Source organism: Drosophila willistoni (genome assembly GCF_018902025.1).
Source record: "Drosophila willistoni isolate 14030-0811.24 chromosome XR unlocalized genomic scaffold, UCI_dwil_1.1 Seg143, whole genome shotgun sequence".
Lineage (NCBI taxonomy): Eukaryota > Metazoa > Arthropoda > Insecta > Diptera > Drosophilidae > Drosophila > Drosophila willistoni.
In genome coordinates this window covers 6,811,890-6,834,520 of record NW_025814056.1, presented here as the reverse complement: position 1 = coordinate 6,834,520, position 22,631 = coordinate 6,811,890, and the positions used below count along the sequence as shown (strand labels likewise).

The window sequence follows — 22,631 nt, the reverse complement described above, 5'->3', positions numbered from 1 at the left end:
GCACACACAAAGAAACAACACACACACATAGACGCACACACATGTACATGACATCAAGTAGAACCCACAAAAGGCGTTGGACACGTCTATGTCGACGACAACGATAACGACGACGACAACGACGACGACGACTGGGTTAAACCGTAAATGGAGCGTCCAAAGGGAAGTCAATGCGCCGATGCAAGTTTGTGTTTTGTTTTTGATTTTGTTTTCTTCTTCATTTACAGTTGATTTTAAAGAAAAAAAAAACATAAGAAGCACAGGAAACAACAACAAATGAAAAGTTAAAAAATGAGAGTGATTTGTGTTGGATTGTGCTGTTTTTTTTTCTTCTTCTATTATTTATATTTTTTTCACTGCTTTGTTAAACTAGTTTTTGTTGTTGTTTATCTCAATTTGTGTGTGTGTATGTGTTTTCTCAGTTTCTTTTTTGCATATTTTTTCTCAAAGTTTTGTTGCTTACTTTCAAATGTCAAATGAAGTTGAAGGTGGTCCACGCAGTCCGATGGATAGATACAATACAACAAACACATACACTTTATATATATATCTGTATATATACATATATACACAATGATATCTACGTTTTTTTTAATGATTTATATTGACTCATGTTCGATATATGTATACTTGGACAGATCGATGGCGGTAGAAAAACAAAAGACTTAAGAAACGAACTTGTTTTCAGTTGTATTTTTAGAAATTATTTTCGTACACTGAACGGAAATGAGTAAAGGATTTGAAAAAAAAAACACACACACACACAACTTTTTTGCATTGTGATTTTGAATAAAATAGTCATATCATAAAAATTGCTGACACTTTTTGAAAGTAAAAAAAAAATGAAGTAAGTAAGTCGTCTCGCCGTTTTAGGTATACCATACACCATACACCAGTAAAGCAAATATTTCAACTTTATTAAACAAATGCATTTTCACATGCTTCTTATCTTAGTATCTCGCTCACTCAATCATACGAACACTCTAGCGCCCTCACCAGCCAACGGCCAACTCCGGCCTTATGGAAAAACGTTTATATGCATAACTCGACTGTTTTGTCCGATTTTGATCAAATTTGGTATTTTGCTAGATATTAGTATTAAATTTAAGTGTGCCAAATTGGATTGCATAAGGTAAAAAAATACGGGAGATAATCAAGTTTTTCAAATTACGGGGGCGGAAAAGGGCGTGGCAAAATTTTAATACATACAAAATGTGTGCATTTACTAAGCGAATATACATACCAAATATGGTGTCTCTAGCTGGAATAGTTTTTGAGATAAACGCTTTTTTTAAATTTCGGGGGCGGAAAGGGGCGTCGCAAAAATTTGAAATAAACTTGATCACTCTACATACTACACGAGTCTACATACCAAATTTGGTGGCTCTAGCTCTTACAGTCTCCGAGATCTAGGTGTTCATACGGACAGACGGACAGACGGACGGACGGACAGACGGACGGACAGACGGACATGGCTAGATCGACTCGGTTGTTGATCCTGATCAAGAATATATATACTTTGTGGGGTCGGAGATGCTTCCTTCTGCCTGTTACATACATTTTGGCGACTTTAATATACCATTTCACCCTATGGGTGTATGGTATAATAATTGACTTTCAAAACTAATTTCAAAATGGTCTTTCGATTTTGGCAAAAAGGAATGCCACTTTTCATATTTGAAATAACATACATAACATTTTTCTTTATACATACAATTCAATTAAATTCAAACCACATAAAATAATTTAATAAATAGGTATATAAAAAAAAAACTAAAACCATTAACAAATTACTAAGCAACTTCATAAAAACAATTCAAAAGTCATAAGCAAAAATCGTGCCCAAAGTCAAGTCTCTGGCCAAAAGCAAGAGAAACTTAATGAAGCCTGAGAAAGTTGCTTGTTGGATGAGCTTGTTGTTGTATGTTTGCAGTCTATACATACTTACAGATACATAAATAGGTATGTAAGCAATGATGTGTGCACACAAAGCTCAAGTGACAATAAGTATAAAAAAACACAAAAAAAGCAACATAAAAAATGCGATAATTGCTAACAAATTTGTCTGGCCAACGCATGCCAAACATGCAACAGCAGAAACAACTGCTGCGGCAGCAGCAACAAGTTTTGTTTCTTCTTCTTCTTCTTTGACAGAAGACCTTAATGTTTTGTGACCAACGAATCGAATTTGAGATGTACTCTTGGATCGTATAACATCTCTTCTGGTTATTCTTCTCCTTCTTTATTCGAGTGCTGCTGCTGTTGCATTTGACCCAGTTTAACGCAAGTGGAACGCATTGACCAACAGCAATAGCTTAGCAACTTGACCATAAATAGCCAAGGCGCAGATTTCTAGACATCAAAATCGAGCATATTCAATTGAGAGTATACGACTTGCCAAATGCCCTAGTAATAATTGCATTTGCCATCCCAAAAGGTCACTGATATTTAATGCAAATTGACATTTGATACCGGAAGGTTAAGGGAAAAGTTTTATTTACAATCAAAGTTTGACTTGTAGTAGGCTTAATCAATTACCCCAGCATTCCATTTGCTGTGTTGGCCAAACAAAATGAAAGGTTTTTTTTTTGGGTTGTCTGTTAATTAATTGCTTATTGTAAGTAATCAATTGTTATAAATAACAATCATTCAATTATTACTTAACCTGTTAAGTGATATTGCCTATTGAATATTGCAAAAATTTGATTCAATTGAAAAAAAAATGCATTTTACTCTTTACTTATTTACATTTAAAGTGTGGTTTAAAGATCTTTAAAATATCCTCTAGTCTTAGTTTTTAGTTTAGTTTAGAACTACAATTTAGTTAATCATTAATTTTAATCGTTTTTCCATTCCATTCAATATGCTCTTAACGTGCCTCGGCTACAGGGTAGCAAGCATAATAAAAAAGAACACTTCACTCAATGGACCGCAACACACAAAAGTCTTCTTCTCTCTGGCGCGAGTATTTTCTCAATGAAGATGTCTGGGCGAGAGAGAGAGAAAAAGAGAGAGAGGGAAGAAAAGATTCACGACAAGTTCGTTGCCTAAGTCTTTCGTTCTGATAGCGAGGGAAACTTGTTTTTTCTCCTGTATTTTTTTTTTTATCTTTTCTTATCGTTTTTTTTTTTCTTCTTTGAGATGCTGTGGCAGAACTTTCTTTCATTGATTCTGAGCTGCGGCCAGTCGCATATAAATAATAAATTAAAAGCCGAGAGACTTTCTTCTTTGCAAAAGTCAGATCTTGGTGTCATCATCGTCTCGTCATTATCATCATCATCATCATCGTCATCATCATCATCATCATCGTGATCATGGTCTCTAACTCATTCTAGCTGACCCAAATATTTACCTACTTTGATGCTCTTTCACCAGCACTTACCTTGGTCTTAGGATGGGGAGATCTACACCTTGTGTCATTTTTTTCCCCCAGCTTCTTTTTTTTGGTTCTTTTGGGCTTGAATTTGGGTCTGGCCTTCATTGTGTTGGCCCAACAAGCTGCCCAGATTATATTTCCATTTCGATTATACACATCTTTATCGGGCGTCTTCATTAGTTTGACCCAATTTTGTTTTGGATAGAGTATGTATGTTCTGATGCATTTGGTTTGTATATTTATTCGATTTTTTTACTTTCTATTTTCTCTTCTGCTTCAAATTAAGAATCTTTTTCTACCTTATTAGAAGATTGTAGTGCTTCTATCCCTTTCTTTTCTTCTGTTGAAGTCAATTTACTTTCATTTATTGGACTTGAAGAGGAAATCTTATGATTTTTATTGTTTTTTTTTCATATTTGTCGGGGCGTTTTTTGATGACCATTTCCGTTGGGAAGCTGTAATAACCTGCGATTATTAGATATTAGTTGGTTTTGGTTTTGATTTTGATTTTGAGAAGAGTATATTAAAGCATATATAAATTGTTGTTGATGAGGTGGGGTTGAAAATATTTATTAAATATTACAAGAAAAATTTGTCACAATTTATCAACATTTTAGCTGAAAACTTTAACTACAACGCCAATTTATTGCAAGAAAGTGAAATAATTTTCTAAAAAATGACTTTTTTGATAATTCAAGCTTAAATTTAAGGAACAAACATAAGGACACTTAAAAATCGTTTATATATTGAGTGTTTGTAATTTAATTAACATTACTCTGCAGCCACACTTATCAAAAAGTCCGACACATTGAACGTTAAGGCATTTCATATTATTAGGAACTCAAGAAAAACTCATTAAACGATCTTTTGTTAAGGAATTAAAGCAAAGATTACTTCAATTCATTTCCTAATTGTACATTGCGGTATGCTCAAAAACCGATGTATGTACCTTAACCAATGACCTATATTTAGTTTCTTTGTGGTTAACTTTCTTCTCTATTGCTTGTAATTGATGTGAAGATAAATCTTTGAAGAAAAGGAGAAAAAAACGCCAAACCAAACCAAACCCAACCGAACTGAACCAAACCTTTTCTTCTTTCTAATCTGTAAATCGTGTTTACGGAACATGATGGAATAACATTTAAAGCAATAAAGTTATAAATCTTTTACAAATTATGATCCAAAATATAATGAAGAAGAAAGCAAACCAAGAACAAGAAAACAATTAACATAAATTGTGAAGCTGTCAACAGTTCTAAGAATTGAGAGCTTGTGCGGCCTTTTTAGCATAACTAGAAAAAAAAAACCAAAAATAACTATATAAATATCTATAAAATATATTGACAGATGAGTTTAAAATCGTGAATTTAGGTCAATTGATGCTAAAGGGCTTGGAAATATGCAAACTCTCTGGCGGATTCAACAAACAAATTTCGTTTGTTGTCTGATAAAAAATTTTGTGATTGGCATTTTTAGTGCTCACCCATTAGGATCTAATAGCTATATATATGTATATATAGATCTATAAAAATGATTATAAATACTTGTATATAAAGGCGTTAAAGCCAATTCACCACAGACAGTTTACTTTTGCTAAGCGTTTTGTGCGGTTCTCGTGAAAAGAATGAAATTCTATACGGCAACATTGATTATTGTACTATGTTGCCTTTACTTGGCCGGTTCGACGGTTTCAGCTTTGACCACCTTTGGTTATAATGGACCAAAACTTGGTTATTTCTATCCAAAACCCGCACGTTTACCTCCATTGCCAATAGTCAATGGAAGCACCGGCTCCAGCTCCAGCACCACTACCAATTCTGACGGTCCACCGCCTGGAGTGCAATCGGATTTCATTGATGATCTGATTGAGGGACATAAGCAGCAAATCTTATCGAATGTCTTGGGCGTTTCAGCTGCTTCAGCTCCGCTTGGCAATGAGACTCCATTGGACTCCACGATAGTTGCTTCATCGCCGCCTCTAGAGGGCGTTGGAGATGCTAAGGCGTTTCGCGTTAATCGCTGTGCCAGTTGCAGTGAGTAGAAGGGGGGGCAAAATATAAGCTGACAAGCAACCAACGGGGAGAAGAAAGACTAAAAGCCAAAGTGAGCTCCAGGGAATTCAAAAGGTAGACTCAAACTAAACCAGGATACATACATACATACATATATGTAATTAGAGGGAGGTATTCGTTCAACAAAAACACGATGGCAATTGGTTTTATATAGTTTTCTTTGTTTTTTTTTTTTTGTTTTGATTGAAATTTGTGCTAAATCGTAAAATCGTTTAGAGGTTTGTAGACCAAGTTTAACTTGGTCTCGATTAAAGTTTCAATTTTCATATTTAATTTTAAAATGGATGAATTCGTCAAAATTTGTTATAAACTTTTCAAGAGTTTATCAAGGTTACAGCTTAGTTTTTGTATATGTATGTTTACTTACAACTACAATAATCAATTCAAAATGTTTCAAAAATGAATATTGGACATGCCAGAAGTGTTATACACAGCATATTGAAAATATAAACAAGTTTAGTTTAGCTTATCTCTCAATAATCTAAAATTTAAATCGTATTTTACAGTATAATAGTGTTAAAACATATTTTAGATAATTGTTAATAGATTTAGACTTCTAAAAAGGTTGGTCTTAAAGGTTCAGTATTTTATTTATTTTTCTTTTTTTTTAAATATGTTTTTGTTTTGTTTTTGTTTGGAGCTCAAGCAACTTTTCTCCGACTTCCCACGACCAATTTACGACACAAGTTTCCTAATGATCTCTTCTATATACAGCCTGCGGGGTGCCAAATGTAAATCGTATTGTGGGCGGCACTCAGGTGCGTACAAATAAATATCCATGGATAGCTCAAATTATCAGGGGAACATTCCTGTTTTGTGGTGGCACTTTGATCAATGATCGTTATGTTTTAACGGCTGCACATTGTGTCCATGGCATGGATATGAATGGAGTCTCAGTGCGTCTGCTGCAACTCGATAGAAGTTCAACACATTTGGGAATCACACGTGCTGTGGCATTTGCTAATGCTCATGCTGGTTATAATCCAGTTACATTGGTCCACGATATAGCCCTATTGAGGTTGGCTCAGCCAGTTGCCTTGGTGGATGTAATGCGTCCAATATGTTTGCCCAGCAATTTTCTACAGAATTTCGATTTCCAAAAGGCCATTGTGGCCGGCTGGGGTCTAAGTCAGGAGGGTGGCTCAACCTCAAGTGTACTCCAAGAGACCACAGTGCCGATAATAACGAATGCCCAATGTCGTGCCACATCATATAGAAGCATGATTGTGGATACTATGCTATGTGCTGGTTATGTACGAACTGGTGGACGTGATGCTTGTCAGGTATGACAACAGATAAAGTAAACGAAAAAACAGAAGGTAAAGTAATACATACTCTTTTCTGTTATATAGGGTGATAGTGGAGGTCCTTTAATTGTACGCGATCAGAGGATATTCCGTCAAGCTGGTGTTGTTTCCTTTGGTTATGGTTGTGCCAAACCCGATGCTCCAGGCGTTTATACTCGCACTAGTCGCTATTTGGACTGGATAGCGGCAAATACACGAGACTCATGCTATTGTGAGAATTAAGAATTCAAATTCCAATTGATTAAAATTTTCCTATAGAAAATTGATTAACCTACAATTGTTGCCTATGTATTTAACTTTTGTGATTTTGACCTTGTCCCCTTTGGACTTTTTCGCAGTAGTCGTGGTGGTATGTGTATTATTCCAGTTGCTGGTTTAAGTACTTTGTCTTTCACTTTTTGGCAAAGTCATCTCTTGGCGAACAAACGAAGCCAAGGACGTTTGCTGCTGTTGCTGTTGCTCTTGCTGCTGACACATTGTTATCAGAAACTTGTCAACGACTTTGCCAATACCAACAACTTCAGCAGCAGCAACAACAATTGCTAAGAAAAACAAGAAGAAAAAAAAAATATTAACAACAACAACAACATTATCTCAATCCCTTTATTTCCCATGAAAGCCGAACACAATTTAATGGATTTTCTTGTTATTTCTGGTATTTTGTTGTTGTTTTTGTTGTTGTTGTGGCAACTCTAGATATCTAGAGAAAACTAGTTTGCGACTAAAGAAAATGCCGCATAATTGCCGCCGCACTTGTCTAGGATAAAATAAAATAAAGCATGGCGCAACAAACGTGTGGCAAGCGGGAAGGGGTTGGAAAGTGTGTGTGTGTGTGTGTGGGGAGCTAAAGTGTGGGGCGGCGGCGGACAATCGACAATGTTGTCAATGTTGTTGTTGTCGTTGCAGTTGCAGTTGCTGCTGCAACGGTTGGCATTTGATTTTATTTTTAACTAGACTGCAGCAAATCGTTGCCCGTGCCCGTGCCCGTGCCCATGCCATATAATGCACTGAGGAAAATCAAAATTGGAATCACTTTGAAAAACTAATCAATTTGCCGCAAAAATTGGTAGATCCCGCTACATACTACACTTAAAATGTTAATTCAATCGTAATGATTTAACGTTTTGTTATGCATTTCTCTGTTTGGATTTTGTTCATATTTTACATTCATTTTATACTTACATGAGAAATAATAGCTACGCTTCCGAGATTTGCTTTTTCTTGCACTTAAAGTTAATTCAAATCTCTTCAATCCATGTAATATCGTATAAATATCGAGTCTCGCTAATTTTAATTTCAATATTAACAGTTTAATAAAAAAAACTTATTAATTTTGTTAATATCTTTAACTATTTTTTGTTTAAGGTTAAGTTTAAGATAGTTTCTTAGTTTAGTCTTGTGAAATTGTGATTAATATTAAGACATTTACTTCTGTGGCTAAGCTTACCTCTTTGTAGCTGCAGAAGTCAAACTAAAAATTAAAGTTAGAATTTAATTTAATTGAAAATTTAATAATGTGTTAAGAGGTTTTTTTTTAATACGATTTTTCATTACTTTTTTCTGTATAAGCTAATCGTTAATGATTGAATTCTTTCGTGCTTTGTTTATTTTTCTTGCATTGTTGTTTGTATTTCAGTTTCATTCTCTTTGTTTGCCATTTTAAGACTTCATTTAATTATTGATACATACATATAAATGAATTGCAAAGAAAATGAATGGTCTGACGGCGCGGAGGGAGGGCGCTCGGTGGCGATCGGTGGAGTTGTATCCTATTTATAGATCTAATTGCTGCTGCCAGTTGTAATCGGATTTGCCGTCTTCTTATTGGCCACTCTTTTATGATGTTGCCTTCTAAACAGCCTTATTCCTCTCATTCTTCTCCTCTTTCGTCTTCGTGTTCGTCATTTTCTTTTTGCCAATGATCCATTTGAGTTTGTGTATGGAGTTTAATGTGGCTCTTAGCTCACCATTGACATTGACCACATTCAATAGTTGTGTGGATCAAGCTATCCATTTTTGAGTGGCCACATGCAAGCCACATGACACTAGTGAACTAAAGATATTTCCCAATGGTTGAACATAAGCCCGAGCTGGTTCGATCCGATGTCTTAGCGATTTCCAAGCCATGACACAAGGCATGACCTCATGAACTATAGCCGTATTACCGATTTGTAGGGTCGTGAACATGACAGTTGAGCCGCAATACGTTGATTACCTTGCTGTAATCTAATCTTGGCCAGCATCAAGAGAGCACGAGATTGATTGACATCCTATTGGAATTGAGCCCATACTTGTTCTTCCACAAGATGCATTAGTTCTATATAAAGGACACCGAGTAGATAGCCAATCTCGTCTTTCGATTCAGATGACATTGCCAATATTTTTTGTAGGTTTGTTGAGACTTGATTGTAGAAATCCCATAAATGAAAACTAAACTTTTTGAACTAAAAGGCAAAGATCAAGAGGGAGAAAAACAAAGAGAAAAAGAGGAAGAGGCTTTTCATCTTATATGTTGTTCAATTTTCTACTTTCTTTTTCCAAAGATTACGTCTAAAGATAAAATTTGTTAACTGATTTTATATAACAAAAAACATGACCTAAATTGAAAAAATTTTGACATTGGTCTTAGGTTGAGTTTTTTGGGTTTTGAGGTTTTTAATTCTTTTTTATCTAAATAAATTTGCAAAACTCTTCTTCTGACAGATTTTTAGTTTTTTTTTTTTGTTATTGTCCGCACGCTTCGTTGGCTAATTTAACATAATTCTCACATAAATCGCCCAACAGCGACTTGGTTAGAGAAATTTTCACGCCTCGCTGATCATTTGGCCAAAATAGCACGAAAAATAAAAAAAAAACAAAAAATATAAACCGAGGAGACTTTGCTTTTTAATCAAATTACCAGCAAACTAATGCCAAAACCGAAACCAACAACAAAGTATACAAAACACCTTACGGCAATGCCCTCCCTCCCTCTTCCTCCGCCTTCTTTTTTCTCTCCCAGTGGCAGGCAGTGGCACACCGCAAAACATTTTAATAAATTGCTCAGTTATTAGTTGTGCACTTTTTTTTTTTTTTTTCTTTAATGTTTTTCTTCTTGGTTAGCAGGAAAAAGTGCAATTAAAATGCATTCGTGGTGCGAGGGGAAGGAAGTGCCAAGGCAAAAAAGAAAATTAGCATAAGCATTGACTTTTTATCACGATGAAGAGCATTGTGGGGCAAGGTGGTTTAGTTGGCAGTGGGGTTGGGACAGGGGCAGAGGGGCCACTGTGTTGCGCTAGTTTCCCATAATTTGCGTAGCGTCAGTAAAGATAATGAGCTGCGGTCAGTCGCATAGCAAATGGTGTGAAACTTTGCTATGAAGGAGACACAACACCGACAACACAACAAGAGGGAAGAGTGACAGTAGTGATGGTAAGGGGGGGGAGATGAGAAAAAGGGGTGTAGTGCACTTTTGTTCACAAGCGCACTTAGCATTTGTTGCTATTGTTGTAATTGCTATTTGCTATGTTTGCCGTTGTTGTTGCTGCTGCTGCTGCTTTTGTGCGCAATTTGCATAAATGTTTTTAATTAAAAAGCATTTAAAGCACATTTTATCAAAATGATGATTGTGAGCGAGTTTTTAGTAAATTTGTTAATGAAATTACCAAATGCGGTAAGTGAAAAGGAAATGAAAAACTACACAAAATTAAAATTGATGGCCAGCAATAGGAGCATTGTATAAAGTGTACAAAACTATACGAATTTTCAAATAATTTCAAACTAACTTATTAGAACTACATACATACATTTTCCCGCCTTTTGTTAACATTTTTTTATATTGATTTTCCATCAAAATCAACTTTCACTTTATTTTATATTCGCGTGTTTCATCGATGACTCTATTTAATTTTTCTTAAGATTTATTACACGTTGTTATTAGTGGTTAGAGGATCTCCAACAACATGATTGTAACTTCCGAAACCCTTAAGATAAATTATTATAACTTTGGTTAAATTAATGACATTGAATAGTCGTACTAGATTAATGATTTATTCATATGATTAATTTCTGCAGCGTTTCAAAGGGAAAATTTTGTATTTTAACAATAAAATAAGTAACAAAACTGTTGGCTAGATACCTGAGCTTTATGTAGAGTAAGTTTAGAAGAATTTTAAGGGCTAGAAGTTTAAAATTTTCAATACTTTTGCTACGAACAAACAGAATACTGTAAAAGTGTTGGTTTTACAGAATAGTCAGACATCATTTTACAGTTTATGATGTAAACTAAATACTATAACAACAGTCATAAGATCAACTAAACTGACCATTACGAAATTAATGAAACGAATCACAGTTGTAGAAAAAGGTATAAGAAAACATGAATATGACGACAACAATATCAGCAATATCCTGTTTAACACACTTACTTTGGTATTATAACATAATAATTGTCATTTTACTATATGCCTGATAAAAATTTCTTGTGATTTGCAAAAACGTAAAATTAAACAAACAATTGCAACAAATCTTTTTTTATTTTAATGCACCTAGATTTCAGCCGCTGATGTGATTTCTGTAGCACAAATGTATATGTTAATGTATTAATCTATCCTAAATTGACAATATCCATATACTAATGTACATATGTAGGGTGGAGGTCGTGCTTTTTTTCTTGGGCCTTCGGGGACGAATCACCAGTCTGTCTATGGTCGAAGGGGCAGGTCAGGGGGAGGCCTAATTTCATTCATTTCGTTTCCAGCCTGAAAAGTAATCAAAAATTGTTTCCCATATGTAACAATTAAATGAACTTAAGTCTAGGCCAGTAATTTTATACTCTAGTAAAAAGTATAAAACAAGTTAAATGTTAGTACATAAACTATATATATATTCTTGATCAGCTTGGGAAGCCAAGTCGATATAGCCATGCCCACCTGTGTGTATTAACTTCAAGCCCTAAATTGGAAAACAACTGGAATAATTCTTGGTGTTTAAGCTTTTTATTGCCTAATGAAGATCAAGTTTGACAATTCGTGAGATCAGACCACTAGAATCCAGCGAGCGAAAAGCCTAAGAAATATCTCACAATCAGTAGAAATATATAGAAATCTGAGACGGCTTATTCAATAAAATTGATACGTACAATAAGGGTGTGTGCATTCGGTGCAGTCAAATTATATACTTTAAACTAAGCAAATATTCATCCATTAAGAAAATATGAAAAGAAAGATATGCACCAGTCGAAAGCCATCACATCTATCGATGTCTCACTGTAGCTGTGGCTTTTCCTATTTTCTTAATATAATTAAATAAATATACAAATATATAAAAAATAATACAAAAATTAATAACAAATCATTAACCACAACTTATTCAAAAAGACAATCTTCATAGGGTAATGATAGAAATTCAATTCTTGTACAACTCTTATTTAGTTTTCACCTTTATTGCCAATTAATTATTGCAAGTGTGCACTCAACTTCTCTTGAGTTTCTCGTTTTATATAAGTATGTTTTGTCTCTTTTGAGTGGATTTAAAAAATAAATATTTCGATATTTTCGCATTTGTTCTCTTACAAAGTTGGTTAATTAATTAGTTAGTTTTGGCCTGGCAAGTGAAGTTCAGTCAGTCCTGTTTGATTTAAAGTTTTACCATAAAAATTTATGTTGAAAGCTTCTGTGGCTCCATAATTTAGTTAACAAACTGCGTGTGAGTATGTGTGTATGTGTGTGTGTATGTGAGCTAGGGGAAATAGATTTCCTAACTGCTCCATAGCCGGCAATACTATATATCACTCTTAACTTATTCCAAAAGCAATCCACTTATCATGGCTCTTGTCATTTTATCGCCTACCCATATTAATCTCAACCTCTGACCGCACTGCCCCCCTCACTCTCACGCTCTCTCTCTCTCTCTCTCTTTCTATCTCAATGTGTAACTAAAACATAACTCAGTCCAATGGAAAAGAGACTGAAATAAAAGTTAAGAGACAAAGGCGATTAACTTGTTTCACCAAACTTTCAAATGCATTTTATTTCAACACAACACCACACACACACACAAACACACATTGACAAAAAATCCCACACAAAACTTGCCAAAAACAAAAACCGAAAAACTCGAATTATTTCCTTCCTGCAACTTTACAATTTATGTCAACTTTCTTTTTTATCAAAACGAACTTGCAACAACAACAACAACATCTCAACCAACAAAAAAAACAAAAAAAGAATCAACGAGTGCAAAAAAAAGAAGAAAACTAAACTGTAGAAACAAGAAAAAATTCCAAAGATTTTTCAAATCTTGCAGCAACCCATGAGACTCCCACAAAACTTGCCCCGTCAGGTGGGTTTTTAGGTGTGTGTGTGTATATGTGTGTAGCATCAACAGATGATTTAGCGACGGGTTTTGTTGTATCTCAAAGAAACAACAACAAAAAACCGAAAAAAAAACTGCAACAGGCCAAGAAAGTTGCAAAATCATGTTGCGGTTCTTCTTCGACTTTGGCACAAATACATGTTTCCTGTGTTTTTTTTTTTTTTTTTGGTTTTCTTTTTTGGGATAGTAATCGAAAAGTATTCGAACGGAGCTTGACTGGACAGGTGACCAGCACCACCAACACCACCAGTTGGTTTAGGTTGAGTTCTTAAACTTGTTTCAATTTTCGCTTATACACTTCGATATCGAATGGGTATCTATAGTTGATTGGGCATTTGAACGGTATTTGTCAAGACTAAAAACATAATCAACTTAAATACCCAAAAGTCAACTACAACCAACAAGTAGTCTTTAGGCAACCGAATGCACTTGGCCTAAAGTAAACCTAAAAGTTGGTAATGTTTGTGGTCATTAGAGAGTCAATATGACCGCAAGGTGAGCCAGTGGCCAACTCGTTAATGATCATTGATAGTTGATTTATCATGCAATTGGAATTGGGCCCTTGTTAGCCCTTTAAAATGAAATATAATAAGAGTAATTGACAAATTGTTGATGATACCAATTAAAAAAAGCATAGCTTAAAATTTATAAAAATATGGCCAATGGGCAACTAATGTCAATAGACAAAACAGTCATTAACAGCATTTTCAAGGAATATATTTATATATTTTACTATCAAGTTATTCCAGTTCAGTTTCTGTATTGAGTGAGAGTAATTGAATGAAATTTTTGAAAATATTCATACCCAAAAAAGGGCATTAACGCGTCATTGTAACTACTAAATATTCTGACTTTCCTTTTATGTTGTATTTATTTTTGTTGTTATTTTTTTTCTTTTTTTTGGTGCCTTTTTTAATGTTTTATTTTTTTTTCTGTCTTCTTTTTGTTATAACTGTTGTTTCTTACTGATGGTCGTCTTATAGTGTTTTTTTCTTTCTTTCGTTTTTCCTCCTTTTTAGCCGGTTACCCGGTAATTACCAATGGCAACGACGACGACGACGAACAAAGCTCGCGTACAAAAATTTGAAATCAGTTTCATTATATAAATTGTTACCTTTAGACATTGTGGCAGACAGGCAGGCGAACAAGAAGAAGAAGAAAAAGAAGCAAAAGACGAAGTAGAAGGAGCCAGTTTCTTAACTTGGATTGTGATATACATATATATATCTTGCCCCTCTTTCTCTTATATGTATCAAGTCGTGGTATTATCAACAATTTGTGGCGCATAATGTCAAAGTTGGCCGGCTAAAATCTCCGAGTTTACTGTCAGATCAAATGGTCTCAAAGTTACACAAAATGTACACACACACACACACACACACACTCGACTTCAATTAGACAGAAGCAATAACAAACTCAAACAGCACCCCAAAACTAAGATGGGCACTTCAATCTCCATCACTCTCTCTTCTCTCTCTCTCTCTAAATCTATCTGTCGCCATATCTGTATCTCAGTCTCTCCCTCTCTCTCTCTCTCTCTCTTGGTGGAGGGAGGGAGATCTGTGTAAAATGTGTGTCAGTCAGTCCGTAGTGAAGCGGAAGCTATCCCTGTCAGCGCATTTTGTTTGCCTTCTATGGGCCACGATGTTGGACGTCGTCAACGGTTGCCATAGAGCTGCCAGTCAGTCAGTCAGTCAGTCTGTCTGTTTGTCTGTCTCTCAGACCAGCCAGTTGTCGTTCATCTTCTTCTTCTTGCCCATGTCCAGTTTTGGTCCCTCGGCCCCAAAATAAAAAAACCACCTCTCAGTTTCCCCTTTTATCTAACTTAACTGTTTTTTTTGTTCTTGCTTTTTTTTGCTTTGCTTCAAGTGTTGACTGACAGGTGCCGCTGCCGAGAATTTTTCGGGCGCTACAAAGCGGCATAAATAAAAATTTTTCCAGTCCTCCAACTCTGTTGACAGTAAACAAAAAAAAAAAAAGGGGGGAAAAAGAGATAGAGAACGAAAGAGGAGAATTCCCTGAAGACAAACACTATGCCATTAGTTAGATGAAAAAAAGGAGCGCCACTGTGTGAAGGATACAAAGATGAATGGATAGGTAGATGGACAAAGTGTTTTCTTTAAATTTTGAAAAAGATCAAATAAATCTTTACTCAATTGATATGAAATAAGAGTAGAAAGATCACAAAACTCCATGCTTAAACTACAGTGAATTAGCTGATGGTTAGCTTGAATCTTAGCTCAACTAAAACAACAACAAAATGCTTCATAATTAGTCTCATTCTAATGTGCTTAGCCAAAATGTTTTTGGTCTTTGGGCCTGAAGAGTTTAGGGTTATTATTCGAAATTTTATTATTCGAAGTTAACTTGAGAAAAACAAATAATTCATTCTTAATTGACTTAGTCATCTGTTTTTATTTACTGTATTCGTTTTCAAGCCATTAATTAAAGCTTATTAATAATAATTGTTAATGCTTGTGTAAAACTAATTATATAAAATCATTTATATGCCTGTTTAACAAGGTCAGAAGTTTAGCAAATTACCAAAACTTTAAAGAAATGTATTTTAAAATAATATATATACTTTTTTTACTTTACTAAATCAATAATATAGATATATCTATCTATATATAAGATATACATATAAGTATATGGGCTAGATCCATACCCAGTTGATCGGTATATGATATATATGATATATAAATAAATTTCAGAAGTTTTATATTATGGATTTTCGTAATCTTATAAAAATATCTCTCTACTACTTATGTGTGTGAAATTTATATTTATATACATAATTAATTTATTTCTTCAATATCTTTTTCTCTCTCTCCTTGTTCTTTCAGTTGTGGCAACAGCTAAGCAAAGACAACAACCAAGAGCAACAATCTTTATCACTTATTGGTTAAAGCACAAAGCTCAAGTGATCGGTTCCTGTTTTGTGGTGAGTCGGGCTTTGGAGAGCTTTTCAACAGTTCACTATGGCCTTCACATCAACTGGTGCGAATGATGACTATATAACTGTTGTTGAAGTCGACGATCCAACATCGTCCACCAAAGACACAAACCAGTTGAAGAACCAGCTAGTCAAACGGCAAAGCTCTGTTGCCGAAGATTCTTCATTCATCACAGTGCTGACCATCAATGAGATGGAGCTACTGCAGCAGCAACAGCAGCAGGAGAAGCAGCAACAGGAAGTGCCACAGAATCTGAATGAATCGGAGAATGTTATCCTATATCGTTTACCCGGTGAAAGATTGGGATTCGGTTTAAAATTCCAGGGTGGTACACGGAATACAGAGTTGGTGCAAAAACTTTATATACAATCCTGCGCAGCCGATAGTCCTGCCTCCAAAGTGGCCACCAGTTGGGGTCATTTGCGTGAGGGAGATGAAATACTCAATATCGATGGCCATGATGTCTCCCAAATGACACGCATCGATTGTGTGCGTTGTCTCAAGGATAATGTGGCCATTAAACTGATTGTTCGCAATGGCCATGGTCAGAAGCCACCCAGCGAAGAGGAACAACAACAGCAGCAACAGCAACAAAATCAACAAATGGAACAACTTTCCATCACACTAAATGCTCAACCACCACCACCGCCTCCCGTGCCGCCAAGAAAATTACAAGTGAAACGCCAAAATTCCAGGGAGCAGCAGCCAAATAATCAATTGGTGCAATTGGTTATTGAGAAACCTTTAACACCTCCACCAGATGCTGAATATTATATTAATCTATTAACCGAGTCCATAAAAGCTGAATCCGAATCGGATGATACGGCTAGCACAATTTCCACAGTCATTGATAAGTTCTCGATGAGTTCGGATACCGAATTGGTGGCAAATAGTCTAAATGGTCATGATTTGGCCAAAGTATTGAAGCCATTTACATTGCTTGAAGAGGAATTTCAGTTGGAGCAACAACAGCAACAGCAGCAACCGAAATTAATAATACCAGGCAATAATTATGAGAATGTTGAATTCAAGACCGAAAAAATTAATGTCTATGAGAATGTGGAATTGACTAAAAGTCCCATACCCAAGCCTAGGATACAATTGGCCACAGTGGAGCCGAAAAAGAGATCCATAATACCCATGCCACGTAAAATAGCAACGATCAATAGCAACAGCAACAACAGTAGCAATAAGTCGCTGCCAATTGAAGTGGCACCACCAAGGATACCCACTGCAGCCACACCTCCAGCAACACCCACAGATGTTGTTGTTAAGGAGTCAAATGCGACAAAAATACCCAAGGCCAGTATGAATTTTTCGCGAGCCAAAACCGAGGGAGAGATTAAATTGCAATTGACACCAACGAGTTCTTTAAAAATGCAGTCACCTCAGCAAACAAAGTCACGCATACCGATCGTCTCGACGCCCACACAAAAGTCACCATCGACACCAACGTCAACGACAACGACGACACCGACAACGACGACAATGATGAGTAAATCACTTTTAACTAACTCACCGCCACTTGCCAATTCAAATATACCTAGATTGTTGCAAAAACAAAAATCGGAAACAGATTTAAAATTGGGTTTCTATCGTAATAGCAAATCAAAGGAGTCTAGTCCAACGTCACTGGGACAATTACGTCCACCGCTGCAGAGAGCTAATTCAGCAGAGGCTCCAGCAAGGACGCCGGAAAGAACATTTATACCTGTTCTACTGCTGAATGGTAATAACAATAATACCAAAAGCTCCACCGAAAGCTTAAGTTCCACTTGCAGTTCAAGCAGTGGCACTAACAACAATGGACGTTCGCCCAAAGGACCGAAACCCAAACCACCAGAACGAGTTCAGAGTTTGCAAAAAACTCAAATACCTAAACTACAATTATTACCCACAACACCGCCTCAGCAACAGCCTAAGTTGACCATGCAGACCTTTAAGCAGCAGCAGCAACAGCAGTATACCTCAACCTTATCGAATGGTACAGCCGTTGGATTGCCGACCACACCGAAAACCACACCAGTGAATACCCCATCGCCCACTAGTAATCGAGAGATTCGTTTTAAAATTCAAACCTATGAGAGCAAAACTCTCGACGAGGATAAAATGCCCAGTCTATTCGATTTGGTGCACAAACAGGATAAGGATAAGACTAATGATAATGTGGCTACAGATATTACGGCCCTTTTGGCGGCTGCTGCTGCCGAAGCGGAAGATTTGGCTAGAGAATCACCGCCACCTCTCGTTGTGGGCAAGTGTATGAAAGTTGTGGATGATACACAGAATACCACTTGCTATTCAAGTTCGAGTAGTGATTGTGCCGATGATGATACGGGTGATGATGATGTGGATGATGCTGCCGAAAGGGAATATATATGCGAGGATGGTGAGAAATTGGGACCACCCGAATTGATAAATGGCCCTGGACCATCTGAGGCATATTTCAATATGTATTGGCACTCGAATATGTTGCCTACCATTGGTGAAGTCGAAGAAGAGTTCTCCTCACTGGAACCACAATCGTTGACAAATGGGTGAGTGCATAGTATAAACTATAATTTTCATTTTGCCAACACACTTTTAAACGATTCCAGACTTGGGAGAGTTCACAAGAATTAAAACGGAATACAGACCGACATGACTATGATGCTGACTATGAAAATATAAACGTCTTTTCAGGGGGTTGACAAAGCGCCCCACTGTCTGTTAGATACACTTTTATGACATTTCTAACTACATACCCATAGTTAGCCCCCATGAGTAAGGTGATAAAAAGTCGACTTCGATAAGATAATCGTGTCTTTAAACCTAATCTTCTTAATCAAACTTAAAACCTTAAACAAAGACAGTAAGGATATGTGTGTACACATGTATGTACATACAATCTTATCAAACCCTTCACACAATGAGTTCCTATTCGATTTCATCACCAACAAAAATTTGCAAAAAAAAAAAAAAGAAGAAGAAACTAAATAACAACAAAAAAAAAACGTAACGATAATAACAATAGTCATATTTGCAGTAAATAATATATACATTGCCCTCCCTCCCATACTCGCACATTCTTCTCTCCTGAATATATACAAAAAGAAAAAGTTTCGATAAGACCCAAATGCCGGTGTGTTTACTTCACTCTCCCACACTCTCACTTTGATAATAAAAGTACGCCGAACGAACGAAACACCTGATAAGAACCTGAATGGCAAAAACAAAAAATCCATTAGAACGCTCTTGGCCCAATCAGTGTTATTTTGGAGACGTAAGGCAAAGGTTCGAATAAAGAATTTTTCGCGCAGCACTGACTTGCAATATACAATACATAGGTGGGAATTGTTGAACACAATTAGCATACGATAAGAATGGCCATAATAATTATAATTACTCAATGTGTGATGACTGATTGACAATGTTTGGTTTTTTTTCTTTTCTGTTTTTCTTTTTTTGTTATTTCACAGAACCGTAGTTAAAGCCGAGAAGTTACCACAACAACAACAGCAGCAACAGTTGCCGATGTCCAAAATGGAAGCTAACGAAGAGAATGATAAGATAATTGACCATGACGCAGCCGATAAGAGCTTGGATCAAACATTAACAAATTCTTCGACCTCAACAAAAACGATACAGGAGGAAAGTGTATCCGAAAGTTCGGTGAAAAGTCAACGCAGTAGCACCACTACAACCACTAAAGTAACCACCATGAAGACTAGTAGTAGTAGTAGCTCAAGTAGTAGTACCAGCACTAGCACAAGCAGTTCATCCAATGTTCTGATACCAGACATTGCCTTCAAACTTCAACCATATGAGGAAAGACAAGGAGATGGTGGTGAAAACGAACCGATTATGACAACGACCAAGACAACGACCACAGTGCACGAGGAGCGTCGTGTGAAGAGTGAGGAGCAAATTTTAAGCGCATTACGAACAACCGATCCATTGACCGGTGAGAAAAAATTGTTAACCAATGTGGCAACCAAATCGAACAGTGCACGCTTTAAGAAGATCAGCAGCAACGACAATTTGCTCGACCTTGGTGACGAGCAGCTGCAGCCGTTGACTGCCACTGTCTCGGCAGAGATGCGTTTGACCGAGCGTTTGGATAATCCACAGGATAAACAAAGTATTGAAACGGGTATTTTGACCTTATCCGAATGTGGCAAACAGTTGCAGTTGGCCGAAAATGGTAATGGCCTAACATATACAGAGTGCGAGGAGATCAATAAGGAGACATATCTTGAAGGGGAACAGATATTGAATGGCAATGACAATGATCATCATGAACAAGACGACGATGGAGCCGCTTTGGTCACATTTGAAAGGGAATTGTCCGAGACATTGACCGAGACCAAGGATGGTGAGAAACAAGTTACCAAGAAATTGGAACAAAGTAAGGAAAGTGCCGCAAAGAAGGGTGCCAAATTGTTAAAGAAAACCGACGAGGAGAGACGCTTAGAGCAGGAGGCACAAAAACTAATCGAAAGCTATCAAAAGGTTAAGAAAGAAGCAGAGAAACTATATAATTTGGAATTGGCTGATGATGAGCAAGGATTCGATTTGAGTGCCTTCGAGGAGAAGGAGAAAAAGGAGTCACATGAAGTGCAAGTGGAAGAACCTACAATAGAATTGGATGAAGAGCACAAGGAGAAGATAGAGAAGGTGGAAGAACAAGAAGTCACCGTAAAGGTAGAAGAAGACCTTGGCTATGTACTGCACAAGCACATTATTGAGGATGCAAACAAATTGGAACACACATCTGCACCCACTCCGGCACCAAAGCCTAAACATAAGCCTCCAGTACCCACTAATAAGCCGAAACTGTCACCTCCATCGCCACCGATGAAACCAAAGGTGGCACCACCACCAGTGCCAACAAAACGCAGTGAAAAACCAACACCAACTCAGCGACGCAGCAGCCTGGAATTGTCGCAAGCACCCAAACCCTTAGAGCGCATCATTGTGGGCGTAGAACAACCAATTATCACCTTGGCCAGCGTCGATTTGCCAAATGTGCCCCAACAAACTGAGCAGGCCATGAACGGTGCCGCATTAGAGGTAACAGCATCGGTAACTCCCGTTGCTGTTGCTGCTGCTGCCGTTGTTGCTGCATCCACCGGACCAGTAGTCGAAATAGCAACAGCAGAAGCCCCCTTATCGACCTCGAGCGATGAGGCATTGGATCCAAATGACCTGCATTTTGAGAGCCATCAGTTGCCCAATGCAGAGAAGCAAACGCCAAAGGGAGCAATTCTGAGCACCTCATCCTCTACCGGCTCGTCCTCGTCAACGATGTCTGAAACAACAACAACACCAATAACAACACCAATTTTGGTATCAGCAACATCATCAATGGATTCGGTGAAAAGTGTCATCGAGGTCATCACTGACAGTCAGAAGCAACATGATGACCAAGATGATGACGAGAATGACGATGATGATGATAATGATGACAATAATGGAGAAGAAGTACATGCTGTAAGCGAACTAAACACTGCTGAGGATGATGTGTCAACGTTGTCGCCTAATAGAGAACATGAAACAGGTGAGTCTTTGCCATTCGATGTCATTGCCACCTTTGGTCATATCCATTAAATTGGAATTCAATATCAAGCAAAACTAGAAAATTGTGACTAACTTTTAAAGATAGTTAATCAATCGATTAACAAATTTTTGTTTCGAATGTTTGGACATTTTTTTTTTTGCTTTTGAGATGATGACTAAAGCAACAATGGGGAATCACCCATACAGTTTTTTTAGTTAGTTGTTTCGTTTACTAGATTTTTATCAGAAATATCTTTGCCACTTTTTTGTTAGTTGATTTTCAAAAGTTCCCTTTTTGAAGTCTTTTTCCATGGCGTAGTAAATTTAATTGTCAAAAGCTTTTTGTACCATTATTTGTATTCAATTTTTCACAATTTTTTTACAATTTACTTTTCATTATTTTCTATTTAATAAAAAACACAAAATATATAAAGCTCTTAATCTATATAAAAATTCTTAGTCCCACTTTGGTATATTTTTTTTTCAAGAATTATTTAATTCAACATATATGTATGTATGTTAAAATTTTATATAGTTATACTTTGGGTGTATATTTTTTTGTTGTAATTTTGCTCTTGTCATTTAACTGTTAGCTTACCTACTTATCATCAGTATATCATAAAATGATCAAACATATAATATAAAAAAGATTGTTTATCAATAATATTGGCCGTAGCCAATTTGTGTTGATCTTTATGACACATTTGTTTGCACTTGAAACTACTAAAACGCTTGAGAATTGGCACTAACCAAACTTATACTTGAAGATTTGAAAAACATACACGAAATTTGTATACTCTATAATAGTGCTTAACTCTTTCAGATAAAATCAAAGCAAGGTGTAATTAATATCTTTAACTATGAATGAAAACTAAAAAAACTTTTGTTCGCTTAGTAAGGGTATAGGATATTCTTTGAGTTTTTCACATTCCATTTACTGAATTTCACATTAAATTTATACTCAACTATCATTATCAACAAAAAAATTGGTAAATCGAGCAAATTTCGCATAGTTTTTATCACACAC

General features: G+C 36.3%; 3 protein-coding genes across 3 annotated transcripts in view; 2 read left to right on the top strand and 1 right to left on the bottom strand.

The window, feature by feature from the left end:
- Positions 1 to 5,000: 5,000 nt before the first annotated feature.
- Positions 5,001 to 6,977, top strand: LOC6645369 (trypsin-1). The gene is made up of 3 exons (XM_002068149.1): positions 5,001 to 5,409; positions 6,163 to 6,731; positions 6,801 to 6,977. The coding sequence occupies exons 1-3, from the start codon at positions 5,001 to 5,003 to the stop codon at positions 6,975 to 6,977; spliced, it is 1,155 nt and encodes a 384-aa protein (XP_002068185.1).
- A 1,437-nt stretch (positions 6,978 to 8,414) lies between these two features.
- Positions 8,415 to 14,869, bottom strand: LOC26530100. Its single transcript, XM_023177496.2, is given in 3 exon segments — positions 8,415 to 8,915; positions 8,918 to 9,025; positions 14,834 to 14,869. Coding segments are annotated over 3 exon segments (453 nt in total). The 3' UTR covers positions 8,415 to 8,606.
- Positions 14,870 to 15,961: 1,092 nt separating this feature from the next.
- The window catches only part of LOC111518992 (calponin homology domain-containing protein DDB_G0272472-like), a 56,439-nt gene continuing 49,769 nt past the window's right edge, over positions 15,962 to 22,631 (top strand). The window contains exons 1-2 of the mRNA XM_023177495.2: positions 15,962 to 18,603; positions 19,525 to 21,605. Of these exons, the coding sequence (XP_023033263.2) occupies positions 16,091 to 18,603; positions 19,525 to 21,605 (4,594 nt within the window). The 5' untranslated portion in view covers positions 15,962 to 16,090. The remainder of the gene's footprint in view (positions 18,604 to 19,524; positions 21,606 to 22,631) is intronic.